This window comes from Sprattus sprattus, assembly GCF_963457725.1.
Source record: "Sprattus sprattus genome assembly, chromosome: 3".
Lineage (NCBI taxonomy): Eukaryota > Metazoa > Chordata > Actinopteri > Clupeiformes > Clupeidae > Sprattus > Sprattus sprattus.
The window spans coordinates 17901537-17917174 of NC_137922.1; the positions used below are offsets into that span (position 1 = coordinate 17901537).

The 15638-nt window shown below is 43.7% G+C and overlaps 1 protein-coding gene across 1 annotated transcript in view; it reads right to left on the bottom strand.

Moving 5' to 3' along the window:
* Window positions 1-208: 208 nt before the first annotated feature.
* The window catches only part of LOC308362238 (gamma-aminobutyric acid receptor subunit beta-3-like), a gene marked incomplete at both ends in the record, with an annotated part of 34455 nt that continues 19025 nt past the window's right edge, over window positions 209-15638 (bottom strand). Inside the window, 7 exons of the mRNA XM_080834804.1 lie at window positions 209-532; window positions 908-982; window positions 1312-1544; window positions 6822-6974; window positions 10337-10474; window positions 11521-11603; window positions 12922-13142. Coding sequence (XP_080690930.1) covers window positions 209-532; window positions 908-982; window positions 1312-1544; window positions 6822-6974; window positions 10337-10474; window positions 11521-11603; window positions 12922-13142 — 1227 coding nt within the window. The remainder of the gene's footprint in view (window positions 533-907; window positions 983-1311; window positions 1545-6821; window positions 6975-10336; window positions 10475-11520; window positions 11604-12921; window positions 13143-15638) is intronic.

Below are 15638 nucleotides of genomic sequence, written 5' to 3' on the forward strand. Positions count from 1 at the left end.
TCAACAGTTCTCCAAATATCAACTCCTGCATGTAGAAAAATGTTTTCAGAGTGGACCTACACCTTGTCCATGTCCAGCAAGAAAAGTCCAATTCAATTGCAAAAAAAATGCAATGTAAAAAAACAACAACAACAACAAACGAATAAAGCAAAATCTCAAAAACAACAAAAACGGAAAAGTCAATCTTGTCGCATCACCCTCTCCTCTTCTAATTGACGTAATAAAGCCAGTAAATCAGATTGAAGAGGGAGAACACACCAGGAAATATCATGCGTGACCATCGGTCGATGGTGTTCACGTCCGTCAGGTCGGGGATTTTGATCTTGAGCTGCGATGACCGGCGGCGGAGTTTGCCGCGTTTGGACGCTGCACTGCGCTCCCGCCCCACCGCGCTCTGTTTCCGGTACTGGATGCCCGACGTCTCAAACGTGACTGAGTTCCGCGCGTCCGCCAGACTGGTAGTAACCTCATTGCCTGCCACCTCGTTGTGGATCTCCAGGGTGGTGAGCAGGATGTTGCCATGGGCCTCAGCCTGGTGAGAAAGCAATGAGATAATTATTATGGGGTGGCCTTACAGACAAGGCGGCTTCAGCGAATGCATTGCATAGTAATTATGTTGTTTGATGAAGATACAAACAATATGATTACATATGATTATGAACATTTTTGGGACACAGGTTTTTCAACATGGTTCACCTATATCTACTCATGCACTTTTTAACACAGATAGGACAAACATCAGGCAAAGTCATGCCATGAGCGATGGACCAAGAAATAGAGAGATAATGAAAGATGATTTCTATAATGTAGCGGGTCTATAAGCTCATATGATTTAGTCACAGGCAAGAAGACGACTGCTCGGCGGCGATGCGTAACAGGAGACCACGGACAGGACACCCGCACTCACCCCTCGCCCTCGCATCACCCGTTTCCCTTGCACCTGATTGGACTGTTTGCCCGGTTTACCACCCTCTGCACCAGGCTGAGCCAAGACAAACAAAGAGATCTTCCTCACCCAAAACTTTTTTTAACGACATCCATGACAACTGAAAACCACTGAGAACTGTCAACATTTCTGACAAAAACGTTTAACAACTTTGGTCTAGTGTCTGTAGTATCTGGGTAAAACAAAGGCTAACCTATATCATCCATTCATTTTTGGTAACAAGTAATGACTGTGTATTTAACATAATAAAGGGTATATTGTTCAGGTAAATATAACTATTATAAGGTATATTTCTCATTGGAAGTGATGAAAACATATCATATTGGATATACCAAATGTTGTTAAAACAAGCTCTAGGCTCTCACATTTTTGACTCGTTCGTTGTTGGCCTTCTCAATCTTCTCGGCTAGCCTCTTCTGCATCTGAGGCCCTCGGCCGAAGAAGATGTAATTGACGAAGGCGTACTCAAGCAGGGCGAGGAAGACGAAGACAAAGCAGCCCATCAGGTACATGTCGATGGCCTTGACGTAGGGGATCTTGGGGAGTGTCTCGCGCAGATGGGTGTTGATGGTAGTCATGGTGAGCACAGTCGTAATCCCTATTTGGGGAGGAAAGATAACGTTAGGTTAGCTAGGACAAAAACGTTTTAATTAAACTTAAGAAGAGGCTTTTGTCCAGATTCAATGCAGGCTTAAGTCATCAACCAACTTGATTTGAGAGACCAACTCTTGACCCTGAAGATTTTCTGGTTTAGTGTGATACAAGATAGTAAGAAGAGTAGTTAATGTTTACTCTGAACAATGTGTTCCTGTACTGCTACAATTAATGATTTGTAGTATTTCCTTTGGTTTTGGGCTTGACTGTGACACGCACCAAAGCCTACTGCATTTCCTGCAGAAACCATTACTTGACAAGAGAGGTCAGTTTAGTAGTAGGGGCCGTATGGAGGCCACCTTATGATTCCCTTGCGGTTCTGGTTGTGACCTCAATCAACGAAGTGGCCGATAACTGAACTGTACAGAAGGGCAATAGAAAATGGCCCCCGGGTCCACAGCTTGTGTAGCTTGTGCAAAAGTCACATTGTTTTCTGCGACACCCCTGACATTACAGTCACCTTATGGTAGAGGGGCTAAGTATTACTCTCTAATTTCCTTATTTTATGTGGAGTAAATATCACCACTATAGGTCAGTGCCTTGTGGTTACAAGGCAATGGCCAGGTCCTGCAAATATGGCTACCATCCAAGCCCCACGGAGATGTTCATTTTTTTCATCTTGTTTGTGTGTGTGTGTATACCTCTCTCTGTCTTCTGTTTTTCTTCCTCCTTTTACATAATGTTTCATTAGTGTTAGAGTTCATTACACAGGTCAGCTTGTCAGGTTGTGAGCAAATGCAAGGTAGAAAAGAGAGGAACTGGTCTCATTTGAATTTAAAACAAGAGCCACCATTCTCCCTCTGGATACAGGCCTAAAATAACTCATTTGAATATTGCTGTATGTTTTGCTCTTAGCCGTGGTTGACATTAGCAATGAAGGGCTTTGAAATGCTTATGTTTTCATATCTTTTGTCTGTCATATCCTGAGGTCAGAAAAAACAGCGAACATACCCAACCAAACACAAACTGTGTATCACTGTACACCAGCATTCTCTACCCACAGTAATAAAACATGCTAGCATGACTGTGACATTGAAAGTCATGGCTGATGTTTTTTTTTTTTTTTAACCGACAAGAAATAAAAAGTACCCATCAGCGTTTAGTGTCGCCATAAAGTTGGAATTGGTGCTGGAATGAAACATTTCCCTCTTAAATTCATTTACTGGAGTGCTGAGGAGAAACTGGAGTTTTATGTCATTGTGTGTACCTGTTTGTGAGTGTGTACTTACATGGACATCAGTTCTGGTAAGTGTATGTGTGTGTGTGTGTGTGTGGTTGTGTGCGTGTGTGTGTGTGTGTGTGTGTGTGTGTGTGTGTGTGTGTGTGTGTGTGTGTGTGTGTGTGCCTGTGCGTGTGTAAGTGTGCCCGCCCACTTCAGTGTCCCTGCATCTTTGGTTAAATGTGTGCCCACCATCTATTCAATCAATTTTCTTTCTCTCTCTATGTACAGTATGTGTGTGTACCACTTCCTCCCATATGACAATCATGCCCACCCTGGTTTCTCCTGGGGTTTCCTTCACAGTGTCCTTGTTTTTATTGGTGTTCCTCTGTGCTTCTATAACTCTGCCCCACACTGTGGGCCGTCCGTATCCCAACGGTTTAATCAAAGTGCCCTCTACCTGTGGCCTCTTCCACACACCTTTTTCATCAGGACAGCTGACTCTCAGGAAATAAATAACTTTTTTTTTTTACGATGACAACCTCCACTGATTTCCCCCCCTGCTCCTCGGATCTCTGTATCTCTCCCCCTCACTTCTCTCTCTCAGAGCGACGGCAGGAAATGGGCCGATGAGACATCTGCAACGCTCAGCTGTGCTACTTGCTTGAATTGTCAGAGTACAGTAACTTTGGAAGTGTAAAAAATAAATAAATTATTAATAAAAAGAAATAGCTGAATCCCAAAACCTCCTTAGTACACCCATGCCCTCCCACACCACCCAGAAGTGGGACAGTATATCAATCCCTTGATGAGCAGGCTGCTGCATGAAAAAACAAAAAACAATGGCCTGATTTCTCAAGTACTGAACAAAACAACACTCAGTCTGATTTGTGTTTTACTTTAGTTTGCCAATGCCCTAAAAAACCTGATAGAAAGCATATCGACTCAAACCTTGAAAGGCATTTTTATGTTCTACTTACAAATGTTCACCAGTTTTTTTTTTTTTTACTCCTGCTACCCTGTTGTGTGGAAAAATTCTAGAGTTCCTTGAGTGAAGGCGCCACTGCAGGGCATTTCCTGTTGATAAGCAATCATCCATGTGCCATCACTAGTTTGTGCGAAGTACTCTATATCCGGAGGTAAGCAGCTTTTAATGGGCCAATCAATACTGCAATTGTCCTCTGAAAATAAGATAAGAACATGGAATGTGATGGGCTTGTATCCAATCAGTTTGAATAGCCCATATCTGATGCACTCAAGTCCAAGAGTCTGGGTAAGAAAGGCTGCATTACTCTTCGTCACAAGCCATTCACCCTCCGCAGATATTAGGGGTGGCTCATAGAACTTGGAAATGCGTTTTTCTCTTACGTGTGGTTTATGTGTGGAGATATGATTGCTGTACCAAAATAGAACACGCCATATGGTCACCTTCTCACATTTCAAAAAGCCAAATCCGGCTATGTTTGGCACACGGTGGCCAACATTTCCCTATGTAATCGTATTAGTGAGTAGGGAGGGGGTGAGAATGTACTGGCTAAATCCATTTAAAGGGTTAAAAAATCTCAGCTTTGAGCGTTGACAAATGGTAGCCACCATCGCTGTACCGCTGAAGCTGGTACAAAAATAGTCCCAGAAATCTCTGGCTGCTTACATAAAGCTAGTGAGATGTGTGTGTGTGTGTGTGTGAGTGTGTTTGTGTGTATGTGTGTGCGTGAGTGTGTGTGTGTGCGTGTGTGTGTGTGTGTGTGTGTAGGTTGTGCGTGGGTGGGTGTGGGCAGAGAAGACAGTGTGGCTTGGAATTGATTCCTGTGTGACACAGTGAACACCAGGAAACGTTCAAACTGTTCCTACAGTCTTTGCCATTGGAATACCATTAAAAGCTGTGGTACATGTCATGTCGTCTTTACATGGTTTGCAGATATCTGAAAAATAAAGCCCAAAAAGCCTGGTTTATATTGGTGGTTATATTTTTCACCATCGCTCCATTTCTTCATCATCCTGATTCATTCACTTAGGACACATCCCTGTGCCGTCTGCGTATTCACAATGCATTTCCTGTTCCAATTAACTGTAAATGAAAGGAAACGGCTCCCCCAGCATGTGCAGGTGAAATAGCCTGGAGCCACAATACACTAGCCGTCTTTTAAATCAAATTTGTCTCCAAACGGTTGCATTGGTCTCTTGATTATAGCTCTTACCTGCAGATTGGTAATGACTAAAAGTACTTCATCCATCACGGGGGGGGTGGGGGGGGAGGGTTAGGTGCGGACGCTAAAGAACTTCCTGCCTGGGAGAGCTGAATAGTGCAGAGTTGTACGAAGAGCTCCTGTTTCAGGGGCATTATTCTCAGGAGGAAAGCCCCTACCTGACTGGCCCATACATCAATAGAGTATACATAATACCCAGAGAACGCACAGGTGCACGCACACACACACACACACACCTACACACATACACACATACACACACAGACGGAGACAAAGACCACACATATACAAATAGGTAGACCACACTCATTTAAACAAATAAGCTGACTGTTCACAAAAACTGCACAGGAAAAATGCATGCATAGGCAGAGAAACGCGTTCTCTCTCTCTCCCTCTCGCTCTCTCTCACTCACACACACACACACACACACATTCACATTCACACCTGACACACACACACACAAACACACACACACAGAAACACATACATCTAAAACCTGAACAACACTAATCAGTGTAAAGGCTGCCTTTTCCTACTGTTCTGAGCCCTATTACAGGGCCCTCCATGTTCATCATATTCTCCTTCCTGGTGTGGGCTTAGGGGAGGGGGACCGAATGACCTTCCACAAATACCTCTCTCATTTCAACTGGTAATCTCTGAACATCCCTCAAATCAATGTGTTTTCCACTCTCTCTGTTTCTTTCTTGCTCACTCTTGCAAGCCTTATTTCACACACATTAATCAATAATACGTTTTTGTGTTTGTTTGTTTGTCTCTCTCTCTGTCTGTTTGTTTGTTTGTTTGTTTGTATGTATGTATGTGTGTGTTTGTTTCAGTTTTTCTCTCTCTCTTTTTCCCTCTGTCCCTATCATGTAACCAGGAACCTTTTGCCAGAGGAGGACTGATGTCCTCTGCAAGTGATACTCTGCTCCAGGTATTCTATTCTCTATCATTTCCGCCCCCCTTTTCCTTCCTCTGTCACCTAAGGCATTCCCTGGGGGGAGACCCCTCTAGTCTTTTTTTTTTGCAGGCTGTCCTTGACATTGCCCTTTTACAAAACAAGAAAAAAAACATGAAATTCAGGCTGAGAATTTCTGCTATAAAGCGTCCATATTTGTTGTGCCACCAAGCCGAGAGAGAGAGAGAGAGAGAGAGAGAGAGAGAGAGAGAGAGAGAGAGAGAGAGAGAGAGAGATAGAGAGGGAGATAGAGAGAGAGAGAGAGAGAGAGAGAGAGAGAGAGAGAGAGAGAGAGAGAGAGAGAGAGAGAGAGAGAATCAGACGCCGCTAGTTACAGGAACGCTAGCTGTGTTAGCTCTTATTTTCCCCAAAACTCCTCCAAAAAGTGTCAGCGGCTCCAAAAAGTGTCAGCGGCTCTTGGTTCTGTTGCTTATGGCTGACGGCCAGCACAGGTTGGAGTGATTCAGAGGCCTGTGTGTCTCATTATCCTCCCCTGCAACTGCCATCATCCGCTGCTGATGGTGCCACTACCATTCCACACTGGGCCCCCTGCCAACGGCCCTCCCGAAATATGCCCTCTTCAGGGGACCGGTGTTGTCTGAGAGACCACAAGGAGCGCTGATGACAATGTTCTCCCTAGACTATAAGTCAATGTGTGTGGATGTTCCATGCTAGAAGGAATATATGCTAATATGCTATATGGGTCACTGCACTGGTTTTTAATCTGCTGTCTTCCATTCAATTCAGTTCAGTTCCATTTATTATGAGTACTACCGTACATATTTCCATTCTACATAGGAGCTATACCTAAGTCCCCAAGAATGGGGGGAAATAGAAGTATCTAGCCTACTATGGTCTTGTTGCTGTGGTGCTGCCGGTGCCACTGGTACACCTACCCAATGCAACTCGTGCAGCTGAAGCATCGTAGTTGATCCAGAATGACACCCAGGAGAGGATGGTGATCAGAATCGAGGGCATGTAGGTCTGGAGGATGAAGTATCCGATATTTCTTTTGAGTTTAAAACTCAGAGACAGTCGTGGGTAGGCACCTAAGGAAACAAAATGATTGGGGGGAAAAAAACAATGCTTACATGAGGTGCACACAACGATACTTCACATTTTGTTTTAGTTGCTATGGCAAAGGCAGCATAGGTTGGATTTATCACTATGGTAACAAACATCTCTGGGACCACATTTTGCAGCGATTTCATACTTTGCCCTGAACAAAGTGGTGTTGTTGTCGATTCAGGCAAGGTTAGTGAACCAGCCTACAAGTCACCATGCCAGACTAAGCAGATACAGTGTTCGAACCGTTCAAGAGTTTTGAGGCCGACTGAGTAAGGAAGTGTGTCACGCGAATTGTGATTCAATACACCTTTTATCTTACCACCGCCTTGCAGCCGAGTTGCATGGGGACCACGCATGCATATTCCCTATCGCTTGAGCACTCCGGAGCGCCAACGGAGTGGGCAGGCGAGAGGTGGATGGCAAAAAAACCCTGCTTGAACGTGGTGTCTGTGGGCGTGCTAGTTGCCTCCACCACGACCAATCAGTTTTGCTAGGACTTGACACCGAGATGCTACCATTGGTGAGGGGGAGGCATGTGTAATGTATATATGTGTGTGTGTGTGTGTGTGTGTGTGTGTGTGTGTGTGTGTGTGTGTGTGTGTGTGTGTGTGTGTGTGTGTCGTGTGTGTCGCTCATGCGGTGTGTCACTGAACTGACATGAGAGTGGCGGGGCAATGGTGACATTTCACGTGGGATGAGTGGCAATGAATACTAACTAGCAGCTCTCATTACAACTGGAGGGGAGAAAGACAGAGATAGAGAGGGAGAGAGTGAGAGTGAGAGTGAATGAGTGAGTGAGTGAAGAAATATGGATATGGAGAGAGGGTGAAAAGAGAGGTGAGAGAGAGAGAGAGAGAGAGAGAGAGAGAAAGACAGCGAGAGGAGATAGACAGCTGAGGCAGAGTGGGTAAGGAATGGGAAGAGAAAGGAGATTTTGAGAGATACAAAGAAAGATTGAACAACGGGGAGAAAGCGACACAGAGAGAGAGAGACAGAGAGAGAGAGAGAGAAATGAGAGTGCATGAGGAAGGAGGGGTGGTATGTCATTACTGCAATGTTTTCTGTGAGTGCATAGAAGAGAATAATTTATGTCATGGGTCCTATGGCTCTTGAAAACATGATGCCCTATATTGAAAGTTCCTCATTTTTATATAACAAACCAACCCCCCCACCCTTTCCCCTTCCCCCTGCACTCCAACCCCCCCACCCCCCAAAAAGAAAAAAAAAAGAAATCAAATTCGAGGTGGGGGTAATTGCCATGCTGCCATCCATAACTCGTTTCTCTTGTGATTCTCCAAGCAGGAAGCACATGGTGCAAACCTGCTAATTAGACAGTCTTTGAATCTGGCTTTGAAGTGCTCCACTGTCCTCACGGGAGCTATGGGAAGAGGGGGAGGGAGTGTGTGTGTGTGTGTGTGTGTGTGTGTGTGTGTGTGTGTGTGTGTGATGAGGGGGGTTGCTGGACAGGAAAAGTTAATGGCTGTTATCACTCTCGTAAATACGGTCAAGCACCCCACAGGCATGGAAAACAACCCAAGGATAAGAGATGAGTGAAATCTGAAGTCATGGTGGGGGTAATAAGCACCTTGGAATACCTGTCTAGGCTGAGGGAAACGGAAAACTGGCTAATAATGTATTTCTTTGTTTTTATTTGCGTGTGCTAGAAAACGCAGGATTTTATATCCTTTCTGCCAGTGGAGGAGGCTAATGTGCATACACTCATTGACGTCAGAGTATCCCTCCTTTTGGAATACATTCATGTTTGAAAAGATGGCCCAGTTCGGCTGATTTTATGTGAGTTTTAATTAATCTATCAAGAGGTCCGAAATGCCATCTATCTAAGGTACACAGGGGTAACTTTTCGCATATTTGAAATTTGTGTCTTTCACATATGTCTGAAATGTATAACTTTTTACTATTCTGGATTTACTCCAAAATTAAATCTTGTAGGCAGTGAAATAAACATCTTTGTTCACATCTCAGTTTTTCCATCTGAAGCTATACCTTTGCCTTGCATCACTGCTCAGACACATGTCTCTACAAATGAGCATGAACAACAGCGCTCATCGTTTCTGAACAGAAAATCTGGGACGCCACCCCGTTCCCAATTTGCATGTGCTATTTCAATGTTCTAAACCAACAGAATAAGAGAGCAATGCTGTGGATGCATACATAACAAAATCAAAACAAAAACACTGCTAGGTAACTATGCAACGATGTGGGCCAAGAAGAAAGTAGGACATTTTTTTTTTTTGCCTATTCGGAAATTAAATCCACCAATCAGCTGCCAAAAAGAGTATTCAATTATTTGTCTAACTCACAAGGTCCAAAGCTCATCTTTGTGAAATGTGAGAACACATCACATTTACATCAAGATACTTAAAAACTACTTGAAGAATGCTTTTATCTTACATAATATGTTACACTGTGAACACATACTGTACATGTCCTACATGGGAGTTTAAAAGGGAGTTTCAGTTTGAGAGAAAAGTGAGTTGTCTGTATCATTACATTTATTCTCAGTTTGTCTTCTTTAAACTCTGAGATTAGAGACTATTTTTCCAACCCTTATGAGAGTTTGTAGAAACTTTGTAGCAACTACCAGGCAAGTGGAAGCATTTGGAGGTTGAATAGGTTCTCTGAGGAACATTTACCCTCTCAACGGCCCACAAAGTGCTAAAAGTGCGTTCTACAGTATAATTTGGACTACACAACAATTGAAGTGATAGCTGTTCTTCATGCACATTACCAGGTCCAGAATGAAAACAAACAACACCATCCAGATGAGTTTTTATATTATAAAATCAGAACATGTCGGGTCCATTGGTTATGGATTATGTGAGGGTTCCTTTGTGTTGATTCAATCATCTTAACACTGGATTGAGAGCTCTACTATTTGTTAACATCAGGAATCATGACCTTCAGTAAATAACATCATATGTGGTTTATTCTGTGGTACTTCATAGTAAGTTCATCCTACCCGATTCATTACTGCTAATGCTAATCAAAGGAACCTCAATAAAACGTTATAATCATGTGATGGAACCGGAAATATTGCTATTCTGTTGTTGCTTCTTCAAATTTGGCATGCTCATTTAGATTCTATCACATCTATTTCAGGTTTGGAACTAGTATAGGAGACTCTCCTGCATTCACTCATGCACCAGATATGTTGGACTTGTTAGACAAAGGTCCTGTTCTTTAAACAGGAGTGTCCACCTGTGAAAAAGACAACATTCCTGGAGACCAAAGTCATGTTCTCTAAACAGGAGTGCTCTCAGCTGTGGAAAAGACAACATTCCTGTAGACCAGGGTCATGTTCTCTAAACAGGAGTGTTCTCACCTGTGGAAAAGACAACATTCCTGGAGACCAGCTTGTAGTCCACTATGGAGAACTGAGGCAGCTCGATGCGGGAGACTCCCGTCACAGCGTTGTCTCCTCCTTTCCAGTAGAACTCAATGTCATCTGTGGTGTAACCATCTACACACACACACACACACACACACACAAAACACAGACACACACACACACACACACGCACACACAAACACACACACACACACACACACACACACACACGTACGGTCATTTCTAACCTTTTAACTAATGTAATTTAAAAGGCTTGACTACACCCTATTATTTTTTTATGTTAGATAAAACAACATTTAGATCAACTACTAATAGGGTAATTATACCCATACACATGGTAAAACCAGAACACAGCTTAAGCATCTGAACTATTGCCACGTTACAACATAACCTGCCTGACACGATTCTCAGTGTGAACGGGAGAGGCGTGAATGGGGCTACCTATGGTGCTGTCACAAACATGCTTTCAGGCACTCCATGCATGGAGTGCAAGGCTACGGTTGTGCAGTGCGGTGCTGGGCACTGGTGTTGTGTGCCTTTACAATCTGGAGCACATTATGCAACACCTCTCAAACGCTGCGCCCAAAGCGAGTGTGCGGGGACTTGATGTTCTGGCCTGCGCTAGTGGTGTTGTTGGCTCCCACGATTGGCTTTGCCACTCCTCATGCTGGATGAACAGTCTCTACAGCTTCTGGAGATTATTCACGTATCTGTTTGAGTTCTGAATGCAAATTTGGTTCTGTCCGCGCAAGATGAAGCATCCACAGGCTAATGTTTGGTGGCAGTAAGAGCATTTTTCATTTCTGTTGGAAGAACTTCAGATGGAAGAAGTCTGTGCCTTTACTTTCTGAAGTATCTATCCAAGTCACTAGTCACTCCTCTGTCAAACAACATCCTATTCTATATTTCCAGAGGTTCTTTACAGTAGAGGAAACTTCTGAAGATTGTCTTTTCTGCCAAGACACACTGCATTATTCAGAGCCCTTGATTACTGACCAGAGCCCAACTATGAAGAAGTGATTCAGTGCATTGTCAAAGTTATAACGCTTTCAGTGCAAATATGTGTACACGTAAAGAGAGGAGGAATGAGAGAAAGAAAAAAAGAGAGAGTGAGAAAGAGGACAGGGTAAGGGTTAGGGTTAGGGTTAGCTACTTACAGCTCTCTATCTCCAGAGTGCAGTTCTGCTCATCCAGTGGGTACCTCCTAAGGTCCATCATACAGGCTGCAGTCGTGGTTATCCTGACGTGGAGAAAATACATTAAATGAAATAAAATAATAAAATAAAAGGGATTCTTTTTTTACACAAAAAGATTCTGTCTTACAAAGAGTCTTCAAGCACATAAAACTGCATAATGGGCTGTGAAACCTTGGGTTGTGTACAGCATAGAGACCTAAGGAAAAGACTTTCAAACGTCCATAGAAATATCAAATTAATATTCCATGGCAAGCCTGCATAAAAGCTTTGACTAAAAGGAAATTCAATGAGAAACAGTAATGACTTCATTGTGTTTCTTACATCAGTCAGATAAAGGCTTAGATTTAACCAACTAAAGGGAGCCAACGCTGAAAGGTCAGACAGTTTTCACTAGTTAAAATTAATTATGTAGTAATATATGTCAGAAACCCTTGTGCCTGCATCCACACCAGAGTTAATGATGGCTATAGATATAGATGATAAACTTTGCCATACCATGCAGGACAAAGCCTACACACAAGCATCTCCACACATTCACTCTCTCTCTCTCTCTTTTTCTCTCTCTCTCTCTCTCTCTCACACACACGCACAAACACACGGAGACATGCGCACACAAATGCAAACACACTCACTAACACATTGACTTACACCTTTGCAAAACACACACACACTCACACTTAAAAAATAGCATACCTCCCACTGTGAAGATACATCTGAGTATTCTCCCGTTATAATACATGTCTAGAGGTGACGACTCTAGGAGCTATAAAACACCCCGAGCTGCCCACTTTCACACAAGCATGCCCTATTCATCACAGCCGCAATTAAAAATACAGGGCTCGTCTCGCAAACATTGATCTGCTTAAGTGAAATATTTAAGGCCATATTCCTGGAGTGGCAACAACGAAATGTTGGCCAGTATGTCATCCAAGTTCAATCCCTATTTTGCGTACATGCCAAGTCACACACTTAAATGCCTCGGGAGTTGAGCCCACCAGCTCCTGAGATGCTCCACTGACAGACATCATGAGGAAATTCTCTGCGATGCTGAATGTCTCTGATTTGTCAGCACTCTTGACATTGCATATGAACGTATCTATACTGACTCCACTGTCTAATCGCAGCGGTATTCTCCATGGACTTTCCATACACTCAACACTTGTCATTAATGATTTTGTGTGTCCTTGTCTTGGGGCAGTGTAGACACATGCGTGAACATATCCCATTTCACACATCTCATCTCAATCATTTTTCAGGACAAATGGCATATTGTCCTCAAAAGGCACATTTTTTATTTATATGTAAATATTAAACCCAATATCTGTGCAGTTGGTCCTGGAAGTGATTTCAGACAGCGCTTACCTTAGCCCATAGAGCACTGTCCCGTCTGGGTGAAGTCGGATCATGCGGTTCTTCACCGTCACTCCGTGGACAAACGACTTCTTGTCATTCAGGAAGTAGGTGTCTGGTACCCAGAGCTGGTCGGCCACCCGGTTGTCCAGCGTCAAGTTGAGGGGGATTCCCATGTAGGCCAGCCGCTTGTCCCTCCAGTACTGCTGGAAGTACATGGTCAACGTGTAGTCCTACAGAGGGGAGACCACAAAAACAACAACAACAAAGAAAGGAAGGAAGCATTAATCTTAGTGAGGTTATGGCCTTTGAAAGGGCTCGAAATGTATGCATGTGGGGTCTATAACTACTGAACCTGATCCTTTCCCATTACATTAAACAGAGATGAAAGAAAATAATAAATGAATAAATAATTCATTCAATCAATTGTATTGATCGATCTATGAATCTATCTATCAAATCTATTGATCAGGTAAATCTCAGATCTCTCTCTCCTTCTTTGTATCGGTAAATCATTCAATCACTCTGTCTGTCTGTTGACCTGACCTACCTCCCCTACCCGGCCATATTTGATCTTTGGAAAAACGATGTAATTTGCTTGGAACTAGAGCACAGGAATGTATAGATTCTCTGTATCAATGAGGCAACTCCTTCAAGCTGCACTTCATTCTCAGGAGAATCCATGCATCACAGTTGTTGACATGGTTCCTTATGATAATCAAGGCAGAGCTTTTCCACTAATGAGAGCAATATGTAGGTATGCTTAAGGTTTCTCATTCTGTATGAATTATATAACACACTTCAAAGAGACCATGTCCCAAAAAAGACCTTAAAATCTTCACATCAATAAAAACCAGTGAGCAAGGCAAAGCATCATCTGAGCTCTCCTGTCTCCTGTGTCCACAGTTCTGACTGGGGCTGAAGGAGGGTTTAGGGGGACACCCCACCCCCAAAAGGGTCCCTGATGGGGGAGGTCTCCTCTGTGCTTTCCTCCTCCACCACCCCTGCACGGAGCCTGAGAGCATTGCTTCCTGTGCGAGGGAGCCATGTGGGCAGTCTGATTCAGTGCTGGGCAGCGCCTGCGATTACACAACAACTTTTGGCTCGTGCGTGGTCCAGGCGTCCGGCCAGGCCCTCCCACCACCCAACCCACACCAAACCACATTGCACCACAACAACACCCCCAATTCTCCCTCGGAAACACCCAGGCCCCTCCACCACATACACCACATAACAGCGCACCACACTGCAGCGCACCAACCCCGCCACCAAACCCCCCCACCCCCTATAAAACACCCAGCGTTCACAGGCTATTAGTGCTACCTCTTAGCTCCAGGGCCCAGATCTCTCCTCTCCCTGCCTCTAATCGTCTCAGTTACGCTCTTAACCAAGCGAAAGTTGATTTTAGATTTGTGTGCAGCATCAACGACATATCCTCGATTACACTTTAAAAGGATACAATCTCTCTCTCTCTCTTTCCAGCTCACAAGACTGCACTCTGTATTGGTCAGCTGGCTCAAGATGGCACTTTTACATGGGGGGGGGGGGGGGGGGGGGGTTGCAATAAATAAATGATTACATAAATGATTAATGATGACACTGAGGTGAATTGCTGGTACAAAACCATGTCTCACATAACGCAGGACTTTAACTGCTTGCAGTATTTACAGGTTCAATCTCAGCCAGGACCAACAGCAATGTAAAGAGCAGGGATTTATATGAAAAAAGAAAAGGTAAGCCGATTTAGAATAATTATTCATATATTGAATCTATGGTTTAATCTGATTAATCTAATTAATATCATATCAAGATATTAGATTATCATATTTTATACTCTATTTAAGGGTGAACATAAAATCAATTTATGCTCTATTAAAACGTAAAACACTGCTGATTGACACTCTACTGACATTGAATAATAAGTGCTACATTTGAAGTTAGCGTTTCAGGTTAGGAGCTGTTTGGTCGAGAGCTTGTTGAGCCTTAGAGACTTCGCTTCTGATATATCTACTTCTTAGTTTCTCAACCATCCTAAATGGTCCATCCAAACAGAATAGCATTAATAGTCAAATTCCAAACACTTCTACATATGTTTTAATGACCTGGGCCTTCACACATTCTCCAAGGAAGGAGCAGGCAGATCTGTGCTCAACGTATGCTCCACACGTGCACTCCCACGTTACACCGCCCCCACCCCCACCCCCCCACACCCCCCTCTGTCACTCGACCCTGCTGCGCTTAATGACCCGTGTCAGCGCTGCTCTAATCTCACACCCTGTCGCATCTGTCCCCTGTGTCCAGCAGATGTTTCCTGTTACCCACGCTGCGTATTTATGCGCTCGCCCCTGACACCTCTGGGTCCCTAACATGCTCACCCGCTCAGGGGTGGCTAAACAAAGCCGTCCGTAACACACATAGCTGAAGCTGAGCCGATGCCTCTAGCCCAGTCAAAAGCTGCTATACATTTATTCACTAAACAGACACGGTCAACCAAAGCATCTCACAGGACAGATAGGGTGTATTTTTCATCAGTGTGTGTGCATGGATTGAAGTCATGACCTCGTGCTGTTTGCTCTAGCAAGTTGAGCACCTTGTGCAAAGAAAGACTCATTAAAAGAGATACATTTTCCTAAATATTGAAGATTGCCATCTTTACATTGTGATGCTAATAAAAAACACTTGATTTAAGACAAGGCGTCTCTGGGGCTCCCCTGACCTCTGTGTAGTGG